Genomic DNA, 26,769 nt, shown 5'->3' with positions numbered 1-26,769 from the left:
GCCTACACTAACGGGGGGTGGGGGGCGCACACACACACACACACACAAAAAGTGGTGTGTGTGTGTGTGTGAAAGTATATATAGTGTTGCTTTTCCGTCTCGTCTAAACGTAGGCACTTTCTTCCGGCGCTATCTGACATCACTTTGCCTCGCAGCCGAGACATACAGAGCAAAGACACCATCCATTCTGCTTTGCTGGCGGGTGGTGAGCCCTCCTCCCCCCTCCCCCGTCTCTTGCCTATTCCAAAGGGATTCCAACAAGCCATAATACGAAGCTCTATATAATATACCTTTGCCTGTCTCTCTATCAAGCATCAATATATATGTACATGGTTCCCAATTCTATAGAGGAAGGCAGAAAATATACGAAGGCAACATCTATATAGAACAAGAGTGAGAAGGAGAAAAAAAAAGCAGCTCTTAAGTAAATCACCTTTTTTTTCAAGTGCTTGGCATTATCCGTTTGGGGGGGGGGAGAGACTTGTGGGGATCTTATCACCAAACGATCGATATAATACATAAATAGATTTTGAAATGTCTGCTTCGCACACAGACTCTGTGGCCGATTAGCATGTTGAAAATTTGTTTTTTAAAATGACAGCTAAGTGCAAAGTTGTTTCTTTTTTCCCAGTGGGTTGGCGTTACAATTTCCGGCATTGAATTGTACGGGCCAAATGGGAAATAAGAAAAAAAGATTGACAGTAACGGTAAAATTCATTCGTTTTCAGGTAAATCGAAATTAGAAAACTTTGTGATAGATATTCACCGGAAGTGCGCATCCGCAAACAATCTAATAGCTCATGGGACTCTAATATTGAAAAGTTCGGATCGCTGGCCAAGTAAAATATAAGAAAAAATTAATTTCTTTGTGAGAGAAAAAAACAAAACAAAAGGGCTGTATTATATACAGCATCTCGTACTCACTATTATCGTTAAACAGGTTCAACAACAAAGGTTTGAAGTTTAAAAAAGACGGCACAATTTTCGGACTGCAGTGACCCCTCGCTACTACCACAGAATAACAAAGAGACAGCCGTACAAATGTTGATTCCATTTTTTTTAATGGGTGGAGTGGTACTCGAAGGACGTAAGACGCTTTTTGCATGGCCAGCCCCAAAAAAAGAAAAGAAAAACTAAAAAAAAAATTGTTTCGAGATGGTCTGAGATCAAAGCGCTGCGCCTTTCGCATCAGTTAAAGGGGACGTGAGAAATACAAGGCGCGCCAGAGGATATCCCAAAACAAAAAAGCAAAAATTTTAAAGAAAAAAAAAAGTAAAATGGAATAAGGATATGAGACATCAGTCTAGTCGGATATTGGATATATGGAGGGCTCAAAAGCCATTGCGGAAAGAGCGGAAAAGAAAAATCGGAGGGTGGCTGGAAGGACCTGCTGTGATATGCAATTCTCAAAGCGAAAGTACGCAAGCAGTGCCTCCCCTTCCCCCGAAAAAAAACGAGTACTCCGCCAACAAAGCGTGTCTTCATGCATTTCACATGCTATGCGCCATCAGCGAGACGTTGCAAGTCTCGTAGAAAATCTTAAAAAAAAGAAAATGAAAAATTTCCCTTTACTTTACATGTGTAAGCGTTGTCATATTGAAAAGAAAAAAATAACTTGTCCCTTAAAAAAAATATATATGGCAGTAAAAAAAAAAAGAAAAAAAAAGAAAAGGTGTACGTAGAAACTCGACATCTGATTGGTCGGAAATTATAATACTAAGTGGGTGCGATATATGCAGACGGAAGAGGGTTTCCGGCGTGAGATGAAGCGATAAGCACGGCATGTTTTTTTTTTTTCTCCCCTCTTTTCCCCAATACCATCATTGATTTCCGTGTTATTTTTTATTGACATTTTACCTTTTGCAAAAGAAAAAAAAAATGGAGATTTCCTATACAGGGGACTCTACTTGACAGCGGGAAAAACATCACCCAGGATTTTAAGAAACTGCGAAAAGAAAACGGGATAATATTGATTAACTTTTACCCGGCATTTGTTAGTAGACGAAACAAGTCGTAGTTTTTTTTTGCCGCCATTTTTAGCCAGACTGGATGGCCCCTAGCCCTGTCGCGCAATTACGAGCTTGGTGGTATAAATTGGCAACAGTGTAATGTCTCTTTTTACGCGCCAATAAAAAAAAGAGCGTCACACATTTTGTCGTCAAAAAAAAAGGGGGGGAGGAAGTCATCAAAAATGTATAACTGCCTCCAATAGAAAATGAAATCAAGAGAGAGCGAAAAGTTGGAGTAGATTTAGTGGATTTTTAAACGTTGACAGACGGGTTTTTTTACTAGGCGATAGAAAATGAAACGTGTACATCATTTTTTAGATATACAACGTCATAAAAATGTGAGCCAGACATCAAGTGGTGTCACCAGTCAAAAAGATGGAGAGAGAAAAAAAAATGAGTTATCTGACGCTGTGGGGATCGATACAACAAGAATGGCATAAGCACTACATTCCCACAACGAGTAGTTGACCCAAGGTTATTGCAATTCGTTTTGTTTGGAACCTCGTGTCTCTCTTTAGACAAACGAGTGACAAATCACGCGACCCACAAAAACTAGAAAGAACGATACACATTTGATTGCAAACGACAAGAGCTGTAGAAGTGGGCTTACCTTTTTTTTTGAGTGCGACGTACAATCTCGATGAAAATGCCAAATATGCCGGGACTGCGTTGTAGGGAAGCAATTACTCATAATGGAGACACGCAGACCACGCCGCCATAATTATCGATTCGTCCATCCTACGACTTCGACATCAACCACTTGACGGTTCATATCGCCTGGTAAGTGGACCAGCCGAAGTTTTCGAGTGGAATTCTGCCTTAGACATAGTTGAGCCATTGGCTTGGCTTGAATGCATTACCATTGGTTTCGAATTCGCCTTGGAAAAGTTTCAATGCAAATGTCTGTTTCTGGATGTCACACAGGTATGGTGTATGCAATAGTCAGCAAGAATTACATGTTCTTTCATACTTTGTCTTGCATTTAACTATCATTTCAACAACAAAAATGTCAACCAGTTAATGGCACACCCTGACTGAACGAGAAGGTTGCACGAGGTGTCACAGTTCTACAGTTCGAAGACAAATTAACGAAAGGGGACGAAAAAAGTCCAAGGCCACATGTTTGTTCAACGCCATCTACCAGTCACGATTTCAACTCGCTTTAAATTTTCTCAAAAAAGGTAATGGCGTATATCCCTTACATGGTCTCAAGTTCTCAAAATAACAATAAATAAATACTTCACGCATAAAACGAAAATGCATATTTTGAAATAGAAATTGTACAGAACTATTGCCCAAACGCAATCTGAAATTGCGAGTGATGTAAATATACACGCCTTTGAAAAACAAAAAAATTTATATGCGATTCTTTGCTGAGAACTACGAATCGACAATTGTTTATTTGGTGAACGGATAATTAACTGTTTGTATATCTAGATAACAGTCAAAATGTTGTTTTGCTATGAAAGCTTTGCTTGAAAACACTCAAGCACTTTACTGCCATAGTAGCATATTAGACTGCTGAAAAAGACTTACAATGGTAATGGCAGATATTATTATTAGGTAAGAATTGTAACAGGGATTATTGTAACGTCTCGCTCTCCAAATCGCCTTACTGGATGATATACAGTCTCCTATACCACTTAACTGCTACAAATAAGCAAAATGCAAAAATGAAAGTAGTGTACGATCGCTTAGATAGCATTTTCACATGATTCACCTGAGGCCTTAAAGTGAAGGGAATTTTCGTGATGCAACGATATGCAAATCCAAACATAAACCGGTGCCTAGCGGTGCCTAGGTGTGTTTAGCTGTACCAGTTAGGGACTCCCGCCATAGCTCTTTAAACGAAGCTGTTGCAGTCCAGCGATATACCAGTCGTTGACCAGTATCCGGTCTATCAAGTTGTTTTTATTCTGTTTTGTTTGTTTTTTTTACGCTTTCCATTGTGTGTTTACATATTTTTACCAATATGGAAGGTTCAAACACGAGTACCGTCAACTACAATGCAGAACAATTTTTCGGTTGGGCCGATTACGTGGTGTTTGTCGGAATGTTGGTTATTTCAGCCATTATTGGGATCTATTATGCATGGTACACCTCTCTATTCTATTATACACAACCATACAATTCAGGTCAAGATGGATCTGTTAACCTAATTTGATGTCTCTGTCATTTCTCTCCCTTCAATTGTGTTTTAGTTTCGGAGCCAAACAGAACACAACCAGTGAATTTCTCATGGCCGGAAGGAACATGGGAACCTTTCCTGTAGCCATGTCTCTTATTGCAAGGTAATGCCAATGTTACCACAGTGAAAATTTTACAGTCTATTTGACCTTGACGCGTCCCCAAGTTTCATGTCTGCCATCACGTTGCTGGGAACTCCGGCCGAAGTCTATCAATTTGGTACAATGTACTGGTTAGTGGTGTTGGCATTTTTCCTTGTTATGCCGGCCGCCAATTACCTGTACATGCCAATCTTCTACGAACTTCGTGTCACATCCGCCTACGAGGTATAACCCAATAACCGCAAAGACAGCTCCAGCGATGCATGAATTGAACTCTAATCCTTTATTATTGTCTGCCAATTACAGTACCTCGAATTGCGCTTCAACAAGCTCGTCCGCTGCTTAGGTTCGGCCACGTTTACCGTTCAAATGGTATTCACCTTCCCGATGAAAATTTTTTAAAACATTTTACTATAAAAAAACGGATGCTTTGTTCTGTTGTAGACCCTCTACATGGCCGTGGTTGTCTACGCACCTGCCTTGGCTCTCAGCCAAGGTAACACAACTGAACAAGTTGGATGCTAAATACTTTAATGCCAATGATCAAATTCTTTTCAGTTACCGGGATTCACGTCTACATCTCGGTCACGGCGATTTTCGCAGTTTGTGTTTTCTACACTGTCGTCGTGCGTCATCAACTCTTTCATTCTATAAATGTTGAAAAGCAAAAACATTGAGTTAATAACACTTAATTGCAAACATTCAGGGTGGAATGAAAGCTGTCATGTGGACCGATACAGTTCAAGTTATTATCATGTTCATTTCAATGGCTGTGGTAGGTTCGTTAAAATGATTTGATTTTTTTTGTTAATTCATCCTCAAAAGAATTTTTACGCATGACGTCAACTGAGGACAGGTGGTCTTCAAAGGGGACATTGACAAAGGTGGTAGCGCAGCTGTATGGGCTATAAACCAGGAAACTGACCGCGTTGAATTTGGAGAGTAAGTCATTTTTACTTTTTTTAATGTGAATTTCTAAAAATTGGATTAAAAAGTGCTACGTATTTGCTTGAATCGTTAGTTTCGATCCAAGTCCAGCCAAACGACATTCTGTATGGTCCTTAATTGTTGGTGGCTACTTCACGGTATGTTTTATACGCCAATATAGCACTTTTTAAGTAGATTAGTACCTAACTTTATGCTGTTTGTAACGTGACTTTATCTTTTCCCCTCCTTGTTTTTAGTGGGTGACAATTTATGGTGTGAACCAGTCGCAAGTCCAGCGGTATTTGACGGCTACTACTATGAAGCAAGCTAGAACGTAATAAAAACAACGTAAACATATTTTGTGTGCTGATTTATCAAGATAATTTTTTGTTTGTACTTAGTGCTGTTTGGATTAATTTGGTTGGTTTGGTGGCCCTAATTTCACTGTGCTGTTACGGTGGAATGGTTATTTTTGCTAGATACGCCGAATGCGATCTTCTCACTGCTGGGGTACCTATATTGTTTAATTACTAATGAAGCATATTACACAAATGTGAATTTAGTTTATCGCTAAACCAGATCAACTTTTCCCACGGTTTGTAATGGACACTCTTGGAAACGCACCAGGCGTTCCGGGATTATTTGTCGCCGGAATCTTCAGCGGGGCATTGAGGTATATCTGTTGCAAATTAATGAATTATTTACTTTCTCGGTAACCAATTAATATTACCTGTAGCACCGTGTCGAGCGGTCTAAACTCGTTGGCCGCAATCTGTTTGGAAGATTTCGTTCGGCCTTTCTGTGGTAGAGGAATGGACGATGCTCGGGCCACCAACGTTTCCAAATTTCTCGCTATCGGGTTTGGTCTCTTGTGCTTCGGTCTAGTGTTTGTTGCTGCCCAGCTGGGTAATGTCCTCGAGGTATGACTGGTCAAGACAAATAATAGATCCATCGAGAGAACTCCCGAGTCCTTTTCTCTGACCTACAGGCCGCCTTGAGCATCTTTGGAATTCTTGGAGGGCCTCTTCTCGGAGTTTTCACTCTGGGAATGTTTTTCCCATGGGCCAATTCCATCGTTAGTAGAATATTCCAGCGAAAATTGACACCTAATTTTCGTTTCCTTTTCTGACCACAGGGAGCAGCGGCTGGCCTTTTAAGTAGTTTACTGCTCATGCTGTGGATCGGTGTAGGGACCCAGGTCGCCAAGGCTCAAGGTTTCATCAAAGTACCACGCAAACCTGTCAGTTTCGAAGGTTGCCCTTTTAACAGTACAATGGCCAATTTTACCAGTTCAACCACAACGGAATTTCCTGTTATTGACGTCGATACAACTACCTTAATGCCTTTGTAGGGTTCTTTTAATTCCATTTTTACAAAATTCTCAATGCTAAATACTGATTCATTAATGAACAGAGAAAATGAAATGGATGAGCCACTGGGCTTGTACAACCTTTCATATATGTGGTATTCCGCTTGCGGATGTTTGACGGTCATTGTCGTTGGCTTAATAGTGACCGTCTTCACGAGACCGCAAAATCCCAGGAAACTAAATCCTGCGCTCATCTGTGACACAGGCAAAACTATATACTGGTTTCTCCCTAAAAAAGCCAAAGAGGTAATTAACGGCTCATTTTCCAATCAAGCTACAATGATTATGTTTTTTGTTTTTACCTTATTTAGTTTTTGCGGTTTCACGTTGGTGACGAATATGTAGGTTACAGATCACTAAGAATTTGAAGCCGAACATGGAATTACTTTCGATTGTTTTACAGGTTCCTGAAATAAAACCCAAATGTGACACAAAAGTAGGTGAAATCAATGTCGCCTTCTCTTCCAGCAACCCAGATGATCTTCAAACAATAAGCAACGTTAGAATGCAGACTTAGTCCGTAAAGGGATAAGTACCACAATTTTTTATGTTTCGTTTTTCATCTTTGACTATAACGTTACACCATTCGTACAGTATTTTTTTATATGACAACCAATTTACTGGTGAAACATTTCAAAAACCCCGTGTACATCCAATCCCATTTTTGCGACTTTTCAAATTTTGTATAGTAGAAGCAAAAATGGATCAACATTTTAGAAATCACTAAACGCATTGACGAGTCAATATCTCGATTGTGCTTTGAAGCTCAAGAACACGTTGGTCCATCTTCCACGATGGACACGTTGAACCTATGATATTCAAACGAGCAGATAGCCGAATCAGAGCTGAATACGTTCCAAAGGATTGAGTAAAGAGCCACTCTTTTGCCTGTTCATCGAATAAAGCATCAGCTTTAATACGCTCAAGCAAGGAATTGGCTTCCTCCATAACTTGTTGCACGTCGATATCTAATTCCAGCGGCTCGTTGTCACCGCTCGCGAACAAAGTTTCAAACACTTTGACGAGGAACGAAACGGATTCAGTTTCTTCCTGAAAAAAATTTCGGGGTTCGCGATCGTACAGAGGTTGAATACTTTCGCCTTTAACAGGTTCGGAATTCTTGAGTAAGTTAAATATAACGGGAACGACATGTTGTTTCGGGAACCAGTGATGAATGTGAAAGGCAAATTCTTCTAGGCACTGGGTAGGACTCATTTGAACCAAGCCTATGCTTTCTTCCGAATTACCATTGACAGAGGCGACTAACTTCGTCAAAAATAAGGCTGTGTCCGCTCGTATATCTTTTTCTTCGTCTTGAATAAGATTCAGAATCAAAATGAAAAAATTCTGGCTGGTTTCTGCACGTTTGTTAGCCATCGTTACTAGGAGCTTCCCCGTCGTTTTAAGACTGACGGCTGCTGCTGAACGGAACGATATTGACTCTTCAGGCTGGGAAGCCTCCAATAAGCAACGACTTAGTCGGAAAACCACTTCTTCTAAATCGTTAATGGGTAGGCCTTTTTCAATTATTTCCTTAATGACGGAAGATGTTGTCTGGATCGCCAAGAGTGCCACAGGAGAACCCAATTGCCTTGCTTGGATACATTTATCGATGAAAAAGTCTATGTGCTCTTGGAGTGACGTTTCACTTTCCAGCAGTGCTCCGGCTCCTCTAGCTTGGACGAATTCAAGGCAAGCAGGTAAGAGAGTAGGGTACGATCTCCAATGAGTGATGTAGTACGTAACAAAGCCAGTTACGGTGTTTGCTAGGACGCTGGAGCTTGACAGGTGAGCCAAACGTGTTTTCATGCCTTTAAGGGCCGTTTCCAATACATCCATTCCTACAAAGATAAGCAAATTAAATAAAAGAAAAGGACAGAGTTATAAGTAAGCTTTTCATACCACTATAGGGCGGAAGAAAGTGTTCAATGGCTGGCAGCATGCAGTTAAGCGATATTTTATTAACGATCAGCTCGGTTTTCAATTTGAGCCAATCACAAAAACCAGGTTGATTTTTGTATAATTTGCGCACCGATGCGTCCCGGTACATCGTAAAATAGTCCAGATCGCCAGCCATGTTTGGCAACAGTTGGAAAAGCTTCAAGATGGCCGACTTGATGTAGTAACTGCGATGATTGTTCTCAACAGGAATAAGAGCCGAAGCAGCCTCGCGAATCATTTCCCAATCTTCTACACTTAGCGCAACGTCCCGACAGCGGTTTAAAAATTCGTATATGGCAAATAGGCAGCCGTGAAGGCTATTGGTGATCGAAGAACCAGGGACACACATGTGGAGTGGTGTTTCCGAATTTGTTCGAGTAACTAAAGTTACTGCATCCTCGCACAGCTGCATTGTTATCCATTTGGTCTTGAAGAGCGAAACGAATGCCAATAAGCTCTGCGCGGCCAGCTGACGGACTTGAATCACTGGATGGCCAAGTAAAACAATCAAAAGGGCGGTGAAACTTGAATTTCGGGCTTCGTTCCCATTGTCAGGGAAAAGGCGGCTCAAAATGCTGAGACTGGGAATAAGACTCCCGCTAACGAGCTGACGACCTTCTGGTTGTTCTGCTAATTTCTGAAGAAAGAACGGCTCTAATCCAGGAAGTTTGTGGAACAGTTCTGCAGTCGTTTTGCCAGTGGCACCTATCAAACGTGGTATAACGGATCCGTGCAGCTGGAGTGCAGCATTCCGCACGGACCAGTGTGGATGGGCGAACGAGTCGACACTCAATTTAACGATAGGTTCCATGAGCTCTGGTTGCACGCCAACGCTCAATGAGGCATCATGAACTAACGACTTGAGTAAATGCATAGCCACCGATTGCGGCAAGTCACAGACATCATCTTGCTTTTCATTCACATTAAAGCGACGCTGCGCAACGCTAATCAGCCTTTTGGTGGTCATCACGAGTAAAGAGTCCTAGAAATAGGCTTTACTTAATCATTTGTTTTCTATTTAAACTTGTGCTTGATATCGTACCGTCGAGGATTTTTCAGACTGGCTGCTTACAATTTTACTAACCAAAAATGCCAGTCCAGCTGAGCGACGAGTGATGGACGCACCCAGTTTTGAGTTTTCGAGTCGATCAAGAAAGTTTGTCAGTATATTGCCGGGAATAGCTTTGATGGTTTTCTCTTGGCTAGCAAACAACCTTCGGCAGAGTAAGCCCATAGCATCACCGGCTGCCTCAATGGCACCTTTATGTCGGCACCGTAGAAGAATTTGATATACTATCTGTGCACATTCTTCAATCTGACGCACTCGGTCTTCTTTGGTCAGTCGTTCATCGTTTAGCAGCAAGATGGCAACTTGAACAGCTAAATTACCCGATTCCTGGGTACGCGAATAAAGTTTTAGTGGGAAACTATTTTAGAATATGACTCGTATTACCTTTAAGTTAAGCCAGGCGCAGGCCAAGACTAGCTGTTGCTGAACGCTGATGGAAATGCTATCATTCGTTTCGGCTGCATTACTCCGCCGGACAATATCGTCAATTGCTTGGCTCATTTCTTCAAAAGAGGGCGCCATATCTATTTTTTTAAAAACAGTTCATTAGCTTAAATAATTATTCTGCTGGATGTTGGGAATTATAGTTACCCGGACTTCCAGTAGATCTGCTAGCTAAGGTGTCCAACATGTAGCTACTAATTGTTTGACTCAAATGAATCAGAGCTGCATATGATACCACAGAATGGGATGGATGTCGAAGCTGGAGAAATTTGACCAAAGCGCCAATGAAACCGTGGACAGGCCCTTCTGAAGCTCCCAACATCCAGTCTAGTTTAAGCTGGTGAAATCGCTTCTGGATCTCTTCCATTAGAAATTCTAGAGTCAACTCTGGAACAGTGGATGTGCTGGTCAACGACCAATGGCTGACCATTTGAATAACTGTAGCACCACATTCACTACGTTGAAACTTTGCACTGTCACACATTTCCAATCCTTGACGATAAAGTAATCGTACGTAATTGAGTGGTGGGCAAGGAAAGAAGTCTCGCAGCATGTCGATTGCTTTTTGTCGAACGTCAATAACCTCATCCATTAAACAGATTGTGTAACGATCCAATGATTCTTTGCCCGTAAAGTTCCAGCGATCGCCAGCTAGTTGGATCAACTGGCGACGTTTTGTTAGTGATGCACCTTTTGCCAAACTATCTGCTTGAGCGTCGTTATCGCCAAATAGCTGATGGATGTAGCGAAGGGCAGCCAATGAAGTGATTTTCTTTTGGTAGCTGGATGATGGTGTTAAACATTTAAGTAGGTGGTCGTGCAGCTTTCTTAAGTTGTCAATATCTTCGTCTATAGAACAATTAGTTTTCATTCTATTAAGACAAGATTCTAATACTCGAATCAGAAATAGCCGAGTTGTGGAAAGCAATTTCAGTCTAAATTGCGGATTGTCTGATCGAAGATTTTTTATCAGAAAATTGTTCACTAGATTCCAATCTTCGATGCGAATGATTTCCGTCTTCTTATTTGTATGGAGAAGCATCCCAAATGCTGCTGCTCTTACTTCTTCCTCGCCATGAATCAAAGCTTGTTTGGCTAGCAGTCTATCGCTTTCGTCGAGATGATCCATCAGCTTCAGTAGTGATATGTAGGCTAACCAATTAAAATTTTCGGCTTTCAGAAGGCGTTGCTTTAGTTCAATAAGAACCACAGGTGAAGCATGGGTCAAACAGGGAAGCCAGTAATGAGCAGCATTGAATTGTGTGCTTCGATTCGTGTGGTTCAAAGCGTCAAGCAATACACTTTGGCAGTAGTCTTCCCATTCATCCGGAGGCAAATTTTTTGCAAAAGCTTTAAAAAGAGCTGTTCCGGCAGCCAAAAGGCAATTTGAATCGAGGCTCGTCGTGATTGCGTAAACTGTGTCTGGATACTCGCACAAAATTTCCTTGAAATGTGTAAAAGGCAATACTGTAGCTAGGATGAGGTATTTTGTTCTTGATCTCCATGTCAAGTTCGTCAACGCCATCTTAGCCACGATATCAGCATAGTGTGAAGTTGGTTGGGCGGTACGCCAGATACCGCAGATTGTCGCTAGGCACTGTTCAGGTAAAGTTTGCACTTGTGTTGTCTCCCAATGTAAATTAATAAGCTTCATCATTTCACTTTGAGGGAGGAGAAACACTGTTCGAATGGGATTTGAAAGAGGAATGAAACATATAATGCTTTGGACATATTGCAACCACGAAAGCAGAAGTTTCATCTTATGGAAATAGACTGAGTTGAAATTTTGCAATAAATGAAAGATCTCTTCACCAATGATGACTACTGTCCCATCATATCTATCACACGGTAGGCAATCAATAACTCCAAACAAGAAGCAGATCTTGGGAATAGTCTCTTTGATCTGTGAGGACTGCACCATCAAATGCTCAACTGTAACAGGATTGTTTTGGATGAATACTTTTGTCAGGCAGTTTATCTTCCCAGCCACTATGGCCAGGTCTATAGTTAGCTTTGTATTCCTAATTAGTGATTCGGTTATAGGCAAGAGATCAGGGGGCTCCGTTAGCTTGCAGTTTCGCCTTCTGGATATTTGTATTGTTGTAAGAAGGGCCTTAATAATCAACCAAAACATTATTTAAGACCAAACAAAAAGAAACTATAATTACAGGACTACTCACCCTAATAGTACCATAAAAAGCCTCTGATTGCACATCATGGGAAAGAGCTTTTGCTACAGCTGTGTGGTGATTGAAATTTTCTTGGTAATCCAGGTTTAGATCCATTTCTTGTAGTTTAAATTAATTCTGAGATTACCAAAATCTTGTTAAATCAATATTTTACTTAAACTACTCGCGATTGGCCATAAATGCACCTTCACGCATTCGACAATTGTCACTTAAGGTCGCTTAGAAATCACATGTACAAAAATCAAAACAACAGGGAAAAAAACTTCGTCTAACAGTGTTGCCGGTAAAAGAATGACTTTGCATATTTCGCATGTAAAAATGATGTATCACGGACTCATGAAAAACCAGAACCCAACTAGACGTAGCAAGAAACCTAAAGAAAGGCTATTCATTTTTTATGCCATATTAAAGAAGGAAACTGTGATTACACATGGATAACAAATCAGGCAAGTGACAGCTGTTGATAAGCAGCCCAATACATTATGATCTCAAAGTACAGGACGCCCTATTTAGCATTACAAATACGTCTCATATCTCTCGTTATATTTCACAGGATGTAGTTCTATGAAAAAAACTAGTAATATGTACTTTAGTGCACAACTTCGTAGTTGCATTTGGCAACATCGTTGGCTCGAAACTCTTACATCTTAAAGCTAAATGAACATAATGGTGTAAACGTTATCGTTCTTACCAGACGGCCTTGTAAATATTTGGAGCGTTGACCCGCTCTTAGATGCTTTTTTTTCCATTTGTACACGCGAAGGTACAGTTGCATGTGATCGGCATTTGAATTTATCAATACCTTCAGGCTCTGTAAGCTAATCACCATAAGCTTTCCTTATATAAATAGCGAGCAAGTATCCAACATCCAGTTTGGTCTACAACACCAGCATGAAGCAACTGACATTGTATGTGATAGTTACTCTTTGCCATTCTTTCAACAGAATTGTGGCACTACCACAGTTGCATAGGTACTTCAGCAATTAACAAAATAATATACCATTGTTTTTTTTCCTGTCCTCTAACATTGTAATTCCCTTTATTGTTAAATTTGTGTCTTTATTTTCTGTTTCATTCCGAGCTGCCTTACGTCTGTCAGGTACCTAAAATATTAATTCTTTTTTTTTACGAAAAAAAACAAAACAAGATTTGTTGACGATGACGAGGAAAACGCGCGAGCCTTTATGGAAGAAGAAGATCGTCGTTTTGCTGAAAAATGTTACGAGCATACAGTGGTAAACTGGAATTACAGCACAAACATAAACGACATCAACCAAGAATTACTGCTTAATGCAAGTTTGGAATATTCAAAATTCGCAAAAATGTCGTGGCAGAATCGGAATAGTAAATTCAAGTCCTGGCCTAGTTTTAAAGACCCTGACCTCAAAAGGAAATTCAAGAAATTGATGGACCTCGGAGCATCCGTATTACCTGAAGATGTTTTAGCTCAGGTATATAACCTCCCTTTTTAATGACAGGCATGTAATTGCGTGCGAATTTGCTAGGCCCTACGAAATCGTTCAATTTGTATTCATTTTCTTTTTTTCTAAGTACAACAAGCTCCAATCGGATATGTCAAAGACTCAGAGCACAACTAAAGTATGTGCTTACCAAAATTCAACCATCTGCAACCTCTCGTTGGATCCAGGTAGGACATTGATAAGATAAAGTTTTGCGTTGGAAATGAATATGGAAATTCAATCCTACAGATCTAAAGAAAATTATGAAAGAAAGCCGAAACGAACACGAACTTCGTCACATTTGGACAGAATGGCATAACAAGTGCGGAAATCGTATCAGGCAGCCTTACGAACAGTTTGTAAAATTGAGCAATCAAGCTGCTGTATTAAATAGTTGAGTTACAGATTGCTTTTCAAAAAAAGAAGAAGAATGCTTAAAATTTAATTTGAATGAAAACCAGACTTTAGTGACACGGGTGATTATTGGCTAAGAGAATACGAGTCAGACACAATTAAGGAAGACTTTGAACAGATTTACGAAACACTCGCCCCACTCTACAAGCAAATACACGCCTACGCAAGAGCCAAACTGCGTGACGAATACAAGGATCAGTTTTCTTCCGATGGTCTTATCCCTGCCCATCTTTTCGGTAATGGTTTACTAACACCCAAAACGAGCTGTGTAAATAGAGTAAAAGATTTCATTGTTCCAGGCAGTCTTTTCGCATCTTCCATGGACGGAATTTATTCACTATTGATTCCTTTCCCTGACAGAGCTTCGATTGACGTTACTAAACAATTAAAGGCCCAGGTTTGGGGAACATTGCTTGGCAATTAAAGCTCTAAATTAATTGGCAAAATATTACACCGATGCAGGGATATACGCCATTGAAAATGTTTCAGAAAGCTGACGAGTTTTTTACGTCATTGGGTCTCATCCCCATGCCAGAAGAATTCTGGAAAGAATCGTTGATTGTAAAGCCAAAGGATCGCGAGGTTGCTTGTCATGCAACAGCTTGGGATTTTTGCAACGGCAAAGATTTTCGGTATTACCTTGTATGTCCATGTTTTGACTGTTACGTGATTCCTAATCTATTCAATGGGTTTGCCAACTAGGATTAAACAATGTACTGAGGTCAACATGAAAGATTTCATCACTATTCACGTAACGGCTTCGTTTCTATTTTATCTTGTATGACACAATGTGGACCTTATATTGAAACTTTTGGTATAGCACGAGATGGGGCATATTCAATATTTCCTGCAGTACAAAGATAAACCATTCACGTATCGCGATGGAGCTAATCCAGGTATATTGCCTACGACCAAGACACTCTAAATAAAATAATAACTCCACGTTTGGGAACGAGGAAGGCTTTCACGAGGCTGTTGGTGACACACTAGCTCTCTCGGTGCAAACACTGAAACACCTGAAAGAAGTCGGATTACTAGACGAAGCTACTCCAATCGATGACTATGAGACATCCATCAATTTCCTGATGGCTATCGCTTTAAAAAAGGTCGCATCACTGCCTTTTGCCTATATAATCGATAAATATCGCTTGGCCATTTTCGATGGTTCAGTAGATGTTTCTCGTTACAACTCGCATTGGTGGGAACTCAGGTAAAATTCAAAATCCTTTAAGATAAACCTAGATTTTCAAAAAGAATTTTAACAGGAAAAAATATCAAGGCGTCAAACCTCCCGTTCAGCGATCAGAAGAAAATTTTGACCCCGGTACTATTTATCATGTTGCATCTCACGTTGACTACCACAGGTGAACGCCCTAAATTTATTCATAGGACAAAGATAATAGGCAAACTTTTTTTAGCTACGGTTTAAACTGTTTTTGCCAGGTATTTTGCGGCCACAATCATCCAATTTCAGTTTCATCGTTCGCTATGCAAAGAAGCTGGCCAGTACGACCCACGGGATCCGTTAAAGCCTTTGCATAATTGCAGTATTTACAGAAGCAAAGCAGCTGGAACAAAACTCGCGTGAGTACAAGTCATTTTTGTTTAGTGAACTATCCTTTAAACCGAGGAAATTAAGAGGTTGTGGCATGGCAACAAATGATTCATTAGAACTGGACTTGCAATGGGAGCATCCCAACCTTGGCCAGCGGTCATGAAGTCAATGACCAGTCAAGAAATAATGGATGCCTCCGCCATTCGCGAATACTTCAAGCCACTAGAAGACTGGCTGACAGTACAGAATTCCGTACTTGGCGAAGCGCCTGGATGGCCTTAAGTTAAAGTTTTTCTAACCTGATTAACAAAATGACAATAGAAACCCATGCTAAGTTTTTTGTTATTGAGTTTTTTCCAAGTAATTCCAGTCCATCACATTCGTTTAACGACAATAAAATAACATTTACTGATGGAACCAGTTCTCTAACAATAGGACGTTAAACTAACGAAGCTGTGACCTTGCTCGAAGGTTCGTGTATCTGCAAAACAAGTTATCCCTAACACACAGAAAACTCATTAAAGTTTTTAAAATGCAAATCTGTTGTTTGCTCGGTTATCAAATTATCCAAATGAAACAAGAAATGAAAGACTGCGTATACGGAACACGCCCTAGCAACTGCTGTCCTTCTTCGGAACCCTTAAAATCACCTCTACGCGTATAACAAGCTTACAACATACGCCATTACGAATTCAAAACACGGCAGTAAGCTTAGTATGCATATCGCTGGATCGACAACAATAAGTCAAGCCCAATGAAAAGCCAAGTCTGTTCTAGCGTCGACGGACAGTCCCTTGCGAGACCATAAGGTGTCACACCGTTCTGTTTTGACAGTACCTTCGGAAATGGAATGGAGAGTGGCAGCTATAATTTCGCTCTGGCTCATTGCGAGCGCTTATTCGTTTCCATCAGTCAGGTAAAAGCGATACAATTACATATTTTTTATACGAATTATAACTTAGTGCTTCCGATATATCGATAGTGATTCGTTGGAGAATGATTTGGAGTCGCAGAGTCGTGTCTTTTTAGCAGAATATGATAGACAGTCATCGGAAAAATGTTTTAAGGCAGCTAGTGCAAACTGGAACTATGCGACGGACATTCGAGACGAGACTGAAAAAATCAAGCTCGAACAGAGTTTAGAGTATTCAAAATTCCAAAAGGAAGCTTGGAAGAATATAACAAATCAGTTCAAAGTAAGGGATAATTTCAAAGATCCTGCACTGGTGCGAGCCTTTAAAAAGATAGCCATCATTGGAACATCTGCTTCTGCCCTACCTGAAGAGAGGCTTAAAGAGGTACAGAGCTGTACAAAAATTCGTTTCAAGATGCTAATTTAAAAACATTTTCTTGCAGTTCCAGCAACTTAAAAACACAATGGCGAAGATCTATAGCACCGCAAAAACGTGCGCTTACGAGGATGCCACCAAGTGCAATCTTTCTTTGGATCCAGGTATGTCATAAACAATAAAAAAAGCATTTTGAATGAAAAAAAATGTTTCCTTTTTAAATCAAATAGACTTGACTAAGATAATGAAGGAGAGCCGTGACGAAGCGCAACTGCGACATGCCTGGAAAGAGTGGCACGATAAAGCTGGAGTCCCCATTCGACAACATTACAAGCCCTACGTTGATTTTAGTAACGAAATTGCAAAAACTAACAGTTGAGTGAATATTCAAATTCGAAAACAGTGCATACTCAAAGTAAAATTGCAATCGACAATCAAACAGGTTTCAGTGACGCCGGAGCATTTTGGTTGCGTGAATATGAATCGGAAACGATCAAGGAAGACATTGAACAGCTATGGCAAACTTTGAAACCCTTTTATCAGCAAATGCACGCATATGTGAGAGCGAAGTTACGAGACACTTACGGCGGCCAAATAACAGAAGACGGGCTTATTCCTGCTCATTTACTTGGTATTTTAAAATTTGCTGATTCGCGGTTTTGATCAATTAATTCTTTGGATCAATTGCTAACCAATGTGTAGGAAACATGTGGGCTCAGTCGTGGGAAAATATTTACTCCCTCGTTGTGCCATTCCCCGAAAAGGCATCAATTGACGTTACGGAACAAATGAAGGAACAGGTATTGCAACGTGTGACGTAGTCGCAGATTGTCATTAACGACCACCTGTTTTGAACGACATAGGGCTACACACCGTTAAAAATGTTTCAAGTTTCCGACGAATTTTTCACTTCTTTGGGTTTGATCCCCATGCCACCCGAATTTTGGAAGGAATCCCTTTTGGAAAAGCCCAAGGATCGCGAAGTAGTGTGTCATGCTTCCGCTTGGGATTTTTGCAATGGAAAAGATTTCAGGTGAGTTTTGGAAATGAATTTCTTAGAACTCAAGTCTAACAAAATATTCGATTACAAATAAAACCGACAAATGCGATGTTCATAGAATCAAGCAATGCACCGTCGTCAACACGGAGGACCTCATCACTGTCCACGTAAAATAATTCAAAAGAAATTCAAAAACTCTTCTTTCTTTTAGAACAACAATTTTGCTTATTATATAGCACGAAATGGGCCACGTCCAATATTATTTGCAATACAAAGATCAACCTCTTATTTTCCGCCGGGGAGCAAATCCAGGTTAGTTCCGCAACTCTCAAGACTGTAATACGTCAAACAGTCAAACGCTAATTTGCATCCTCGGTTAATTAATTTTAGGATTTCACGAGGCGGTAGGAGATACGTTGGCCCTGTCCGTCATAACGCCCAAACATTTGAAGGAGATCGGTTTGCTGGACGAATCGACTCCGATAGACGATTACGAGACATCCATTAATTTCTTACTATCCATGGCTTTGGAAAAGATAGCGTTTTTGCCTTTTGGTTATTTAATTGACAAGTACAGATGGGACATATTCGACGGGACTGTTGAACCGTCTAATTACAATGCGCACTGGTGGAAACTGCGGTAAGCCCATTAAATAAGTACCAATTGTGGTGAAACATGATAATTTTCGCTTATACTAGACGGGAATATCAAGGACTTAAATCCCCCGTTGAAAGATCTGAGGAAAATTTTGATGCTGGAGCCAAATATCACGTTCCTGCTGACGTCGAATATCTAAGGTTGATCTGTTTTTCTGTGTCTTTACGAATTTTCCCTAATTTGAATGATTCAATTTTAGATACTTCGTCAGTAAAGTCATCCAGTTTCAGTTCCATCGTTCGTTATGTTTGGAAGCTGGGCAATACGATCCACAGGATCCTCGGAAGCCGCTCCATAACTGCGATATTTATCGGAGCAAAGCGGCCGGAGCGAAATTAGCGTAAGCACAGAGAACAACAAAAATTTCAATTCCGCAAAAATTAAAAGATTAAATCAAGCGAATAACGAGTATTAAAATTTGTTTTGGTAGTGCTGGCCTGGCAATGGGTTCATCACGACCGTGGCCAGAGGTTATGAAAGTGATGACCGGCCAAGAGAAGATGGATGCTTCTGCCATTCGTGAATATTTCAAGCCTCTCGAAGATTGGTTATCTTTGCAAAATGCCAAACTGGCTCAAACACCTGGATGGCAGTAAAATCTACTGAATTCAATTATTTTCCTGCTCGGATTTGAGATTTGAAATATAATTCAGTATCAATAAATGAACCAATTAAAATAATTCGAAAATCCAGATTTTCTATGATTCAAAAACCGTTCAATAACAAAAGAGCTGGAATTGGGCAGATCACTGACCTCTCATGATATAAAATCAAAAATGAAATAAGAGAGGTGTAAAATCTGAAACACATTTAATTTTACAAAAAAAAACGCGAATAAAACTCGTCAGTAATTCAAGTACCAGGAGGCGGGTTTTCAAATACTGAGTCATACAGCATCAAGCTTTTTCAAGAAGGAAATAGATGAGTTCTAACTGGTTTTTTTACCGTTAAATGATGTTATCAATTTTTAAAGAAAAAGCGGATGGCAAACCCAAAACAAATTTATATGGGGCTGTAAAAGGGAACAAAATAAAAACAAAAAGTATAAATAAAAATATAAAAAGGTCAACGTGCTTATCCTACGTTGTACCGTTTCATCCCAAAGGTATAAGTGGACGGACGAGCTTTGCCGAGTTGTAGTTTCTGTTCTGCGGAACAATCGCTAACATGAAAATTTGGACGCTCGCTATTGTGGCCCCTCTTTTAATTTGCATCACTAATGCTTGGAACCTACCATCATTAAGGTATACTATTCCGAATTGTATATTCAAAACGATTAATTAAAGCCCCCACCACAATGTGTGTCGCAGGAAATCGAAAAATGATTTAGAGTCCGAAGCTCGTTCTTATTTGGCGGAATTGGATCGATCATCGTCGCAAAAATGTTACGAATCGAGTGTTGCCGAATGGGCCTACGCTACTGACATTAACGATGAAAATGAAAAGGTGAAATTAGAAGTCAGTTTGAACTTTGCTAAATTTTCAAAGGAAATTTGGCAAAACGCCACCACAGCATTTCCGTTGTGGAGGGAATTCAAAGATCCAGATCTCGTTAGAAAATTTAAGCAAATCACAGTTCTCGGAGCACCAGCACTTCCTGACGACCAATACAAAAAGGTAAACTTCAAAAAAACTATTCGATACCAAGTGACATAAAACTACAACATTTCAAACAATTTTTAAGTACGCGCAATTGGAAACTGATATGACAAAGCATTACAGTACTACTAAAATATGTTCCTTCAAAAATAAAGAAACGTGCAACCTTTCCCTCGAACCAGGTAATTTTTATAAGACCTGACGTCGAAGCATTAAGTTCACGTTCATTCCAACAATAGAACTGACCAAAATCATGGCAGAAAGCCGCAATGAAAAAGAATTACGTCACGTTTGGACAGAATGGCACGACAAAAGCGGTGGCCCAATAAAGCACAAATACAAAGAGTTTGTCGAAATAAGCAATCAAGCTGCTAAATTAAACAGTTGAGTATAAAGCCGATCGTTTCTCTTTGCTGTGCATAAAGAACATCAACTAACTCACTCGATTACTTATAGATTTCAATGACACCGGAGCTCTATGGTTGCATAGTTACGAATCAGAAACTTTCAAAGACGACGTTGAGGAACTTTGGCAAACTCTTAAGCCCCTCTATCAACAAATTCACGCTTACGTCAGGGCTCAACTGCGCAACGTGTACGGGGATCAGTTTTCTGGTGACGGACTTATACCCGCTCATTTGCTTGGTATTTGTTAATACTTTAGAGCTTTAGCGTGCGCCATTTCTCAAATTTGAATTTAAACAGGAAACATGTGGGCTCAATCGTGGAAAAATATTTATTCTCTCATGACTCCCTATCCGACCAAAGCGTCTATCGACGTCACCGAACAAATGATTGAACAAGTATGCTGGATACAAAATTTAACACGTTGAAATATTAATCGATTGTTAAACTTTGGATCACCAGGGATACACACCACTCAAAATGTTTCAAGTTTCTGACGAGTTTTTCACTTCGTTGGGATTGATCCCAATGCCAGACGAGTTCTGGAAAGAATCTATGATTGAGAAACCTGATAATCGTGAAGTAGTTTGTCACGCTTCAGCATGGGATTTTTGCAACAAGAAAGACTTCCGGTAAATGTTATTTTTAATAGAATTTTGCAAAAAATAATCTCTACGTTGTTTTCCATTGATTAGAATCAAGCAATGTACAAGAGTTACGGCAAACGATCTCGTCGTAGTACATGTAAGTATTTTAATACAACGAATACAGTTTCAATTGAGACGCTAATAATTGAATACCAACAGCACGAAATGGGACACATCCAATACGATCTACTCTACAAAGATCAGCCAATCCTTTATCGCAATGGAGCAAATCCAGGTAGAAATCAAATGCCTATTTTTGTTTCTAAAAAGGCTAAAGGGTCAACGAAATTGTAATAGGATTTCACGAAGCAGTGGGGGACACTTTAGCCCTATCCGTCATTACGCCCAAACATTTGAAAGAAATTAGATTACTCGACGAGTCTATTCCCATTGACGATTACGAGACTTCCATCAACTTCCTCTTTTCTATGGCCCTCGAAAAAATTGCCTTTTTACCTTTTGCCTACTTAATTGACAAATATCGGTGGGATATTTACGATGGAACGGTTGATGAACCTCAGTACAACACGCATTGGTGGAAGCTACGGTACGATGGCAAATTAACAAAAATGCATCTTCTTTAATGCATAAAATCTAACTCCTTTTTTTTTTTTAAAGGAAAGAATACCAGGGAATCAAACCACCTAATGCGCGATCAGAAGCAAATTTTGATGCCGCTGCGAAGTTTCATGTCCCTGCCAATGTCGAATATCTACGGTATAATTTTGAGGTTTAAAACAAAACTTTTCAGAATTTAATTTTCGCCATTCTGGATTCGACAGATACTTTGTGAGCACAATTATCCAGTTTCAATTTCATCGTTCATTGTGCATTGAAGCTGGACAATATGATCCCCTAGATCCAAACAAGCCGTTACACAACTGTGATATCTACAGGAGCAAAGCCGCTGGTTCGAAACTGGCGTAAGTTTGAAATTAAAAGCTCTCTTTGTACAAAAGTATTTAAAGTTCTTGAAATTTTATATTACGAACATAGCGCTGGTCTCTCTATGGGTTCGTCGAAACCGTGGCCCGAAGTCATGAAAGTAATGACAGGACAAGAGAAAATGGATGCTTCCGCCATCCGCGAATATTTCAAGCCACTAGAAAAATGGCTTTCCGCAGCAAACGAACAATCGGGCAAAGTACCTGGCTGGAAATAAAATCTTACATCTAGCAGGGCAGGTTGACCTGCATATTTATCTTAAAGAAGGTATCCAATAAACATAAAAATCGCACAAGAAGCAAAAGGATTCTTTCAATAAAAAAAAACGATACTTGTTTCCATCCGAATCGTCCTGTTACCAACTAGAGTTCTACATTACGGAAAAGTTAAAGAGACTTAAAAAACGGGTTAGAAAAAATAACTTGGTGATTACGGCGCACAAAGCTGATACAAAAAAAGGTATAAAAGAATTTAACTGTGGCCGCCCTTCCCTTGGACCAACTAAGCTGATTTTTTTTTGTAATCTTATACAAGTTTGAAAAAAAATTGCCATCCAAATATGGTTGCAAAACATTAACGTCAGTGCCACAAAAGCGAATTCGTCAGACATACGATTAATTACGCTGACAAAAAAAAGGTTAAATCACTTTGAGCTGCTAAATTGCATTTAAAAGCAGTTTTAGAACACAAGTGAATGTAATGGCAGGTGAAGGAAACATGCAGGTTAGCAGCAAAAAAATAATTCTAGAAATGGCCCCCCAGCTGGATCGGAATTTATGTTCAAAAAAGGTTGTGACTGTTCGGTGACGAATTACATTCCTAATAAGATAAGCTCGATTTATCACGCAAAAAAGAGTGCCATAAACGTGCTTGAAAGTGAATAAGCAAAAGAAACAATTTCTATCAATTTGCCTAGCCAATTTTTGCAAAAGTGAATTTTGAAATGGGCTTGATTCCGTCTTGGCACATAAAAGCAACGATTATTGCAACATTTCATTTGAAGACAAGAGATACGTGCAAAAAAAAAAGAAGCCTCAGAGCGTGCAGCAGTGAAAACAAAATTTCTTTATGGCTTTATTGCCGTTGATCAAAGAGCGACGGGCTACCAATCAGCATCAAAAACCCCAAAAGTTGCCTTTAACTTAAGTTCTCCGAGTCTAGATAAAGCACAACCTGGGGTTATGAATACGAAAAGTTAAGCTTTTCTCCCATTTGTGATTTGAAGCTCGTTAAAAAAGCTTGTAGAAAGTAAATACACTGGCTCCCAAAAAGTTATGCCATTATCAAACAACTCGGTGCATAGAGAAATAGTTCCAAAAATCAGCTAATTGCATTGAAAACAAATTCAAAAATAGGCAACACTTAAAAGAGAAACTCTTTCTCTTTGTTATTTTAGCTAGGCAACAAGTAAGAATGACGTCAAATGAGTTAGTTACAGCAAAGTTAACCATCATGCTGAATGCAAAACTTCTTCAACAGCTTTTTATCGTTTTCGCAAGAATTACAGACGCGTGAAGCAAAAGAAGTTGTTTTAAAAACAGGTTTCTTTTGGTCCGCAAAGATAAATCGACTAGTTTCATTGCACTCCAGTTTTTAATGGATAGAAAAGCATTGCAGCTGTGATATCCGTTTGAAAACAAATGGCATCCAATTCATCTTAATTCCAACAAGGGTTCTTATCTGGCCAATTTGGACAATGAACAATGGCGCAAGTGCTATGCGAACCAGTTATGTTGGTTTGAGCTAGCCAGACAACGTTAGCAAACAGAAATGAAATCAGAAATCAGTTGAAGCTAGGGGAATTTTAACAAAAGAATACCCAGAAAACTAACTACGGATTTTCTGAGAATCCTCGATACAGTAAAAAGAAAGTATGACCTGATTACCAGAAATCCTGTCAACACGATTTGCAAATCTCGTTGGAAATGCATAACGGTGTAGAAGGAATCACTACGAATCTAATGCCAACCTGTTGTCTGTTAACTTTGTGACAAAAAAAAAGACAAAAGGAGAACCAATACTGATTCAGAGCAGAATATTCAAAACCGCCGATTGACTTGTCGATTGCACGCAAAGCAACCATGACATAAATGGCTACGTCAGATTATGGCTTTAGAAGACAGCCAAAAAAATATCACACCTGTTAGGTTGGACGCGAAGTAAAGCTCACGAACGTAGCAGCAAAGTCAAAATGCCTTGAAGAAAGCCTTTCACCCCCTCCCCCCCAAAGATGATGCAACACCGTTGCAGAGACGATAATGAGAACAAGAAATGGGCTTTGACATCACCCTAAATGTGCTGATTCCTCCATCCCTTACACTCTAATGTACATGACATTTTCGCAACAAGCCTTGACAATAAAAAAAAGAAACACCAACCAGAAGGTACCAGCAGGTAACGATCGAGAGATAGACTAGGTCTACCAGTCGACGCAAAAACAAATCGATCTGTGAGGATCGTTGGCCATGCTAATGAAAATCAATTGAATGGATGACTTACATGAATACTTGAAGAATCTCTAAGATGAATTGGTCTCAGCAATAGTTGTTACACTTTGGTGGTATGCTGCCATATAGTTCTTCCGGAATCACAATTCCAACTGCAGAAGTGACATAATGCAGACATTACGTAATGGCCATGTGGCACTCTGGTGGCCAAATAGCGCACTACCAAAGAAGATAATACCTGCAAATAAAACAAAACAAAAAACAAAATTAAAAATACGGCACAATTATTGTGTAAATAAAAACAACTGAACAATAAGCAAATCATTTTTATGCAACCATAACAACAACACATGGGTTGGTTAATTGAAACGTTTCAATGGTATATTCGGAATTCTGTGGCAATCCCAATATGAAATGCATGGGAGGGCAAATGGGAGACTGATAAGCACTGGAAGAAATGCCATCACATAAGTCTTTCGATCTTTCGATATCACCACTCTTTACCTGTTAAACAAAATGGATTCTCCAGCACCAGTGCGTTTAGTATGGCGATACATGTTGCGAAGAGTTTGGCAAGCAACACACCGTGGTATGCGTAAAGTTTGGCGAAAAGTCTGGCGTCGAGTCCCGGAAACTGCTGATTCCTCTCCCCCAGTGCATAATGGATGGGATACGCAATCCATAACCTACTCAGATTGTGAAGCATTTTTTGAAGCAGTAAGCCAAGGCTCAAGAAGGAAATTAAACGTTATGATCTTCGATACTTATGGATCAGAGGTAACGGCCGAATTAGCCAAATCTTACAACGAACATGGAGAGACACCTCTACTAGTGGCAACTCGCCGAGGAAAAAAGAGGATGGTCAAATTTTTACTACAAGAACTTCAAGTACCTGCTAGTCAGCATGGGCGATTTACGTGGAAAGGTGTCGAATATCCGCAAGTTCCACCATTGTTCGTAGCCATTCTTTGCGGCCATGTCGATATAGTCAACGACCTGATAGAGACTGAGTTGAAATCTGGACAAACGTTGAATTTGATTAGTTCCATCATGGATAGCACCAACGATCGACATCAAAAGATAAACATATTGGAACTATTGGGAGCTACCTACCTCTGCTTTTACGACTTTGAAGGAGCACGAGAGCTCGGGCTGCTCTGCTGGAAAGAAGCCATGAATCTTCGAAATGCGACCACTGACGGCTGGCAGGTTATACCCAAACCTCAGGTCCCATTTGCGTCTGACGTTGCTCGTAGGGCCATGGGCTTTGCGACTGAATTTACCACATTGGAACAATTGGAACAAATCAGCGCATCAGACCTTCAGCTCTGTACTCAGCACGTTCTGGTTGCCCAGCGAATTATGCAAAGCATTAGTCCCGGGGCGAATCTGCTTAATCTTGCACACTTCTACCAGTATGTTGGCATGTGTCATAACGCTGAAGAGCACGATCGTGTCATCTGTATTGGGCTACTCTTCCTCGAATATTTTCAACAACATCAATGGGAGGATGTCGATGCTTCTGCTACTGCCAGCGACGTACTTGGTTTTATGACGAAAAGTTTCAAGAAATTGCGTGACAGGCCAGCGGAAAATCGAAGAGAATTTACGTTCGCCAATCTGATGATTGCTTTCAAGTTTGCTAGTGACTTAGTTACAACTAAGCTACAAGATGACTTTAGGTGTAGCAGAACATCGTACGATATAGCATGTAACATCTTGAAGATGGTCTTGTTAATTGTCGAGATGCTTCCACAGTTAGATGCTCACGAAAGTCACCAATTTAAACGTTGTCTCTACAGTTTCATTCGTAACGACCATAGATGGGGTTTGGATCGCCAAAATCTCTTGCACATGATTTGCCGTTGTGAAGATCCACATCAAAATCGAAGCAGACCTCACATTTGGAACTATGAAACCGATGAAGATGAGAGCAAATATGACTATTATAACACTGATGAAGATTACAGCTACGATAACGATGACAGCGACGATGAAGATGATCGCCATGACGATGAAGATGATCGCCACGATGATGAAGATGATCGCCACGACGATGATGATAGCGATTCTTCTTCATGTGGTGATGATGATATCGAAACTGATGGATCTGT

The 26,769-nt window shown here is 40.0% G+C and overlaps 3 protein-coding genes across 4 annotated transcripts; 2 read left to right on the top strand and 1 right to left on the bottom strand.

Moving 5' to 3' along the window:
* The first annotated feature begins 3,855 nt into the window (after positions 1-3,855).
* Positions 3,856-7,138, top strand: LOC130696345 (sodium-coupled monocarboxylate transporter 1-like). The gene is made up of 18 exons (XM_057519425.2): positions 3,856-4,103; positions 4,211-4,300; positions 4,363-4,522; positions 4,604-4,669; positions 4,742-4,793; positions 4,856-4,923; positions 5,004-5,072; positions 5,154-5,239; positions 5,319-5,382; positions 5,482-5,558; positions 5,626-5,734; positions 5,788-5,897; positions 5,961-6,144; positions 6,213-6,299; positions 6,360-6,571; positions 6,638-6,839; positions 6,905-6,934; positions 6,997-7,138. Exons 1-18 carry the CDS (start codon positions 3,982-3,984, stop codon positions 7,108-7,110), a joined length of 1,902 nt encoding a protein of 633 aa, XP_057375408.1. The 5' UTR covers positions 3,856-3,981; the 3' UTR covers positions 7,111-7,138.
* Positions 7,139-7,316: 178 nt separating this feature from the next.
* Positions 7,317-25,685, bottom strand: LOC130696342 (thyroid adenoma-associated protein-like). 2 transcript variants are annotated; one of them, XM_057519419.2, is made up of 7 exons: positions 25,548-25,685; positions 12,228-12,353; positions 10,195-12,160; positions 9,988-10,127; positions 9,577-9,930; positions 8,496-9,516; positions 7,317-8,434 (listed from the first exon to the last, which is right to left on the bottom strand). In XM_057519419.2, exons 2-7 carry the CDS (start codon positions 12,330-12,332, stop codon positions 7,317-7,319), a joined length of 4,704 nt encoding a protein of 1,567 aa, XP_057375402.1. In that variant the 5' UTR covers positions 12,333-12,353; positions 25,548-25,685. The 2 variants fall into 2 exon arrangements, with proteins under 2 accessions (XP_057375402.1, XP_057375403.1); XM_057519420.2 differs by lacking the exon at positions 25,548-25,685 and adding an exon at positions 24,708-24,820.
* LOC130695801 (angiotensin-converting enzyme-like) lies at positions 13,071-22,464 on the top strand. The gene is made up of 39 exons (XM_059495375.1): positions 13,071-13,207; positions 13,384-13,687; positions 13,788-13,884; positions 13,946-14,089; positions 14,158-14,346; positions 14,410-14,507; positions 14,573-14,742; positions 14,813-14,861; positions 14,931-15,006; positions 15,071-15,320; positions 15,376-15,474; positions 15,554-15,694; positions 15,782-15,945; positions 16,428-16,581; positions 16,648-16,963; positions 17,022-17,118; positions 17,185-17,328; positions 17,397-17,585; positions 17,657-17,754; positions 17,818-17,987; positions 18,073-18,121; positions 18,191-18,266; positions 18,345-18,594; positions 18,654-18,752; positions 18,812-18,952; positions 19,043-19,205; positions 19,753-19,856; positions 19,923-20,229; positions 20,297-20,393; positions 20,451-20,594; positions 20,668-20,856; positions 20,917-21,014; positions 21,079-21,248; positions 21,312-21,360; positions 21,423-21,498; positions 21,561-21,810; positions 21,882-21,980; positions 22,046-22,186; positions 22,260-22,464. The coding sequence occupies exons 1-39, from the start codon at positions 13,128-13,130 to the stop codon at positions 22,423-22,425; spliced, it is 5,697 nt and encodes a 1,898-aa protein (XP_059351358.1). The 5' UTR covers positions 13,071-13,127; the 3' UTR covers positions 22,426-22,464.
* Positions 25,686-26,769: the final 1,084 nt, after the last annotated feature.

The sequence above is a fragment of the Daphnia carinata genome, chromosome 5 (assembly GCF_022539665.2).
Source record: "Daphnia carinata strain CSIRO-1 chromosome 5, CSIRO_AGI_Dcar_HiC_V3, whole genome shotgun sequence".
NCBI classification, from domain to species: Eukaryota; Metazoa; Arthropoda; class Branchiopoda; order Diplostraca; family Daphniidae; genus Daphnia; species Daphnia carinata.
Note: the sequence above shows the minus strand (reverse complement) of the source record. Positions and strands in the feature narration are given on the sequence as shown.

Bases quoted from the DNA above. Each gene is read 5' to 3' on its own strand.
- LOC130696342 (XM_057519419.2), bottom strand. From the start codon at position 12,332: ATGGATCTAAACCTGGATTACCAAGAAAATTTCAATCACCACACAGCT. The intron at 9,517-9,576 runs GTACGATATCAA...GCCTATTTCTAG, and splicing joins AGTCTGAAAAATCCTCGACG to GACTCTTTACTCGTGATGAC. The intron at 8,435-8,495 runs GTATGAAAAGCT...TTATCTTTGTAG, and splicing joins CTTTCTTCCGCCCTATAGTG to GAATGGATGTATTGGAAACG.
- LOC130695801 (XM_059495375.1), top strand. From the start codon at position 13,128: ATGAAGCAACTGACATTGTATGTGATAGTTACTCTTTGCCATTCTTTC. The intron at 13,885-13,945 runs GTAGGACATTGA...TCAATCCTACAG, and splicing joins CAACCTCTCGTTGGATCCAG to ATCTAAAGAAAATTATGAAA. The intron at 21,981-22,045 runs GTATAATTTTGA...TGGATTCGACAG, and splicing joins GCCAATGTCGAATATCTACG to ATACTTTGTGAGCACAATTA.
- LOC130696345 (XM_057519425.2), top strand. From the start codon at position 3,982: ATGGAAGGTTCAAACACGAGTACCGTCAACTACAATGCAGAACAATTT. The intron at 4,301-4,362 runs GTAATGCCAATG...CGCGTCCCCAAG, and splicing joins GCCATGTCTCTTATTGCAAG to TTTCATGTCTGCCATCACGT. The intron at 5,735-5,787 runs GTACCTATATTG...ATGTGAATTTAG, and splicing joins GCGATCTTCTCACTGCTGGG to TTTATCGCTAAACCAGATCA.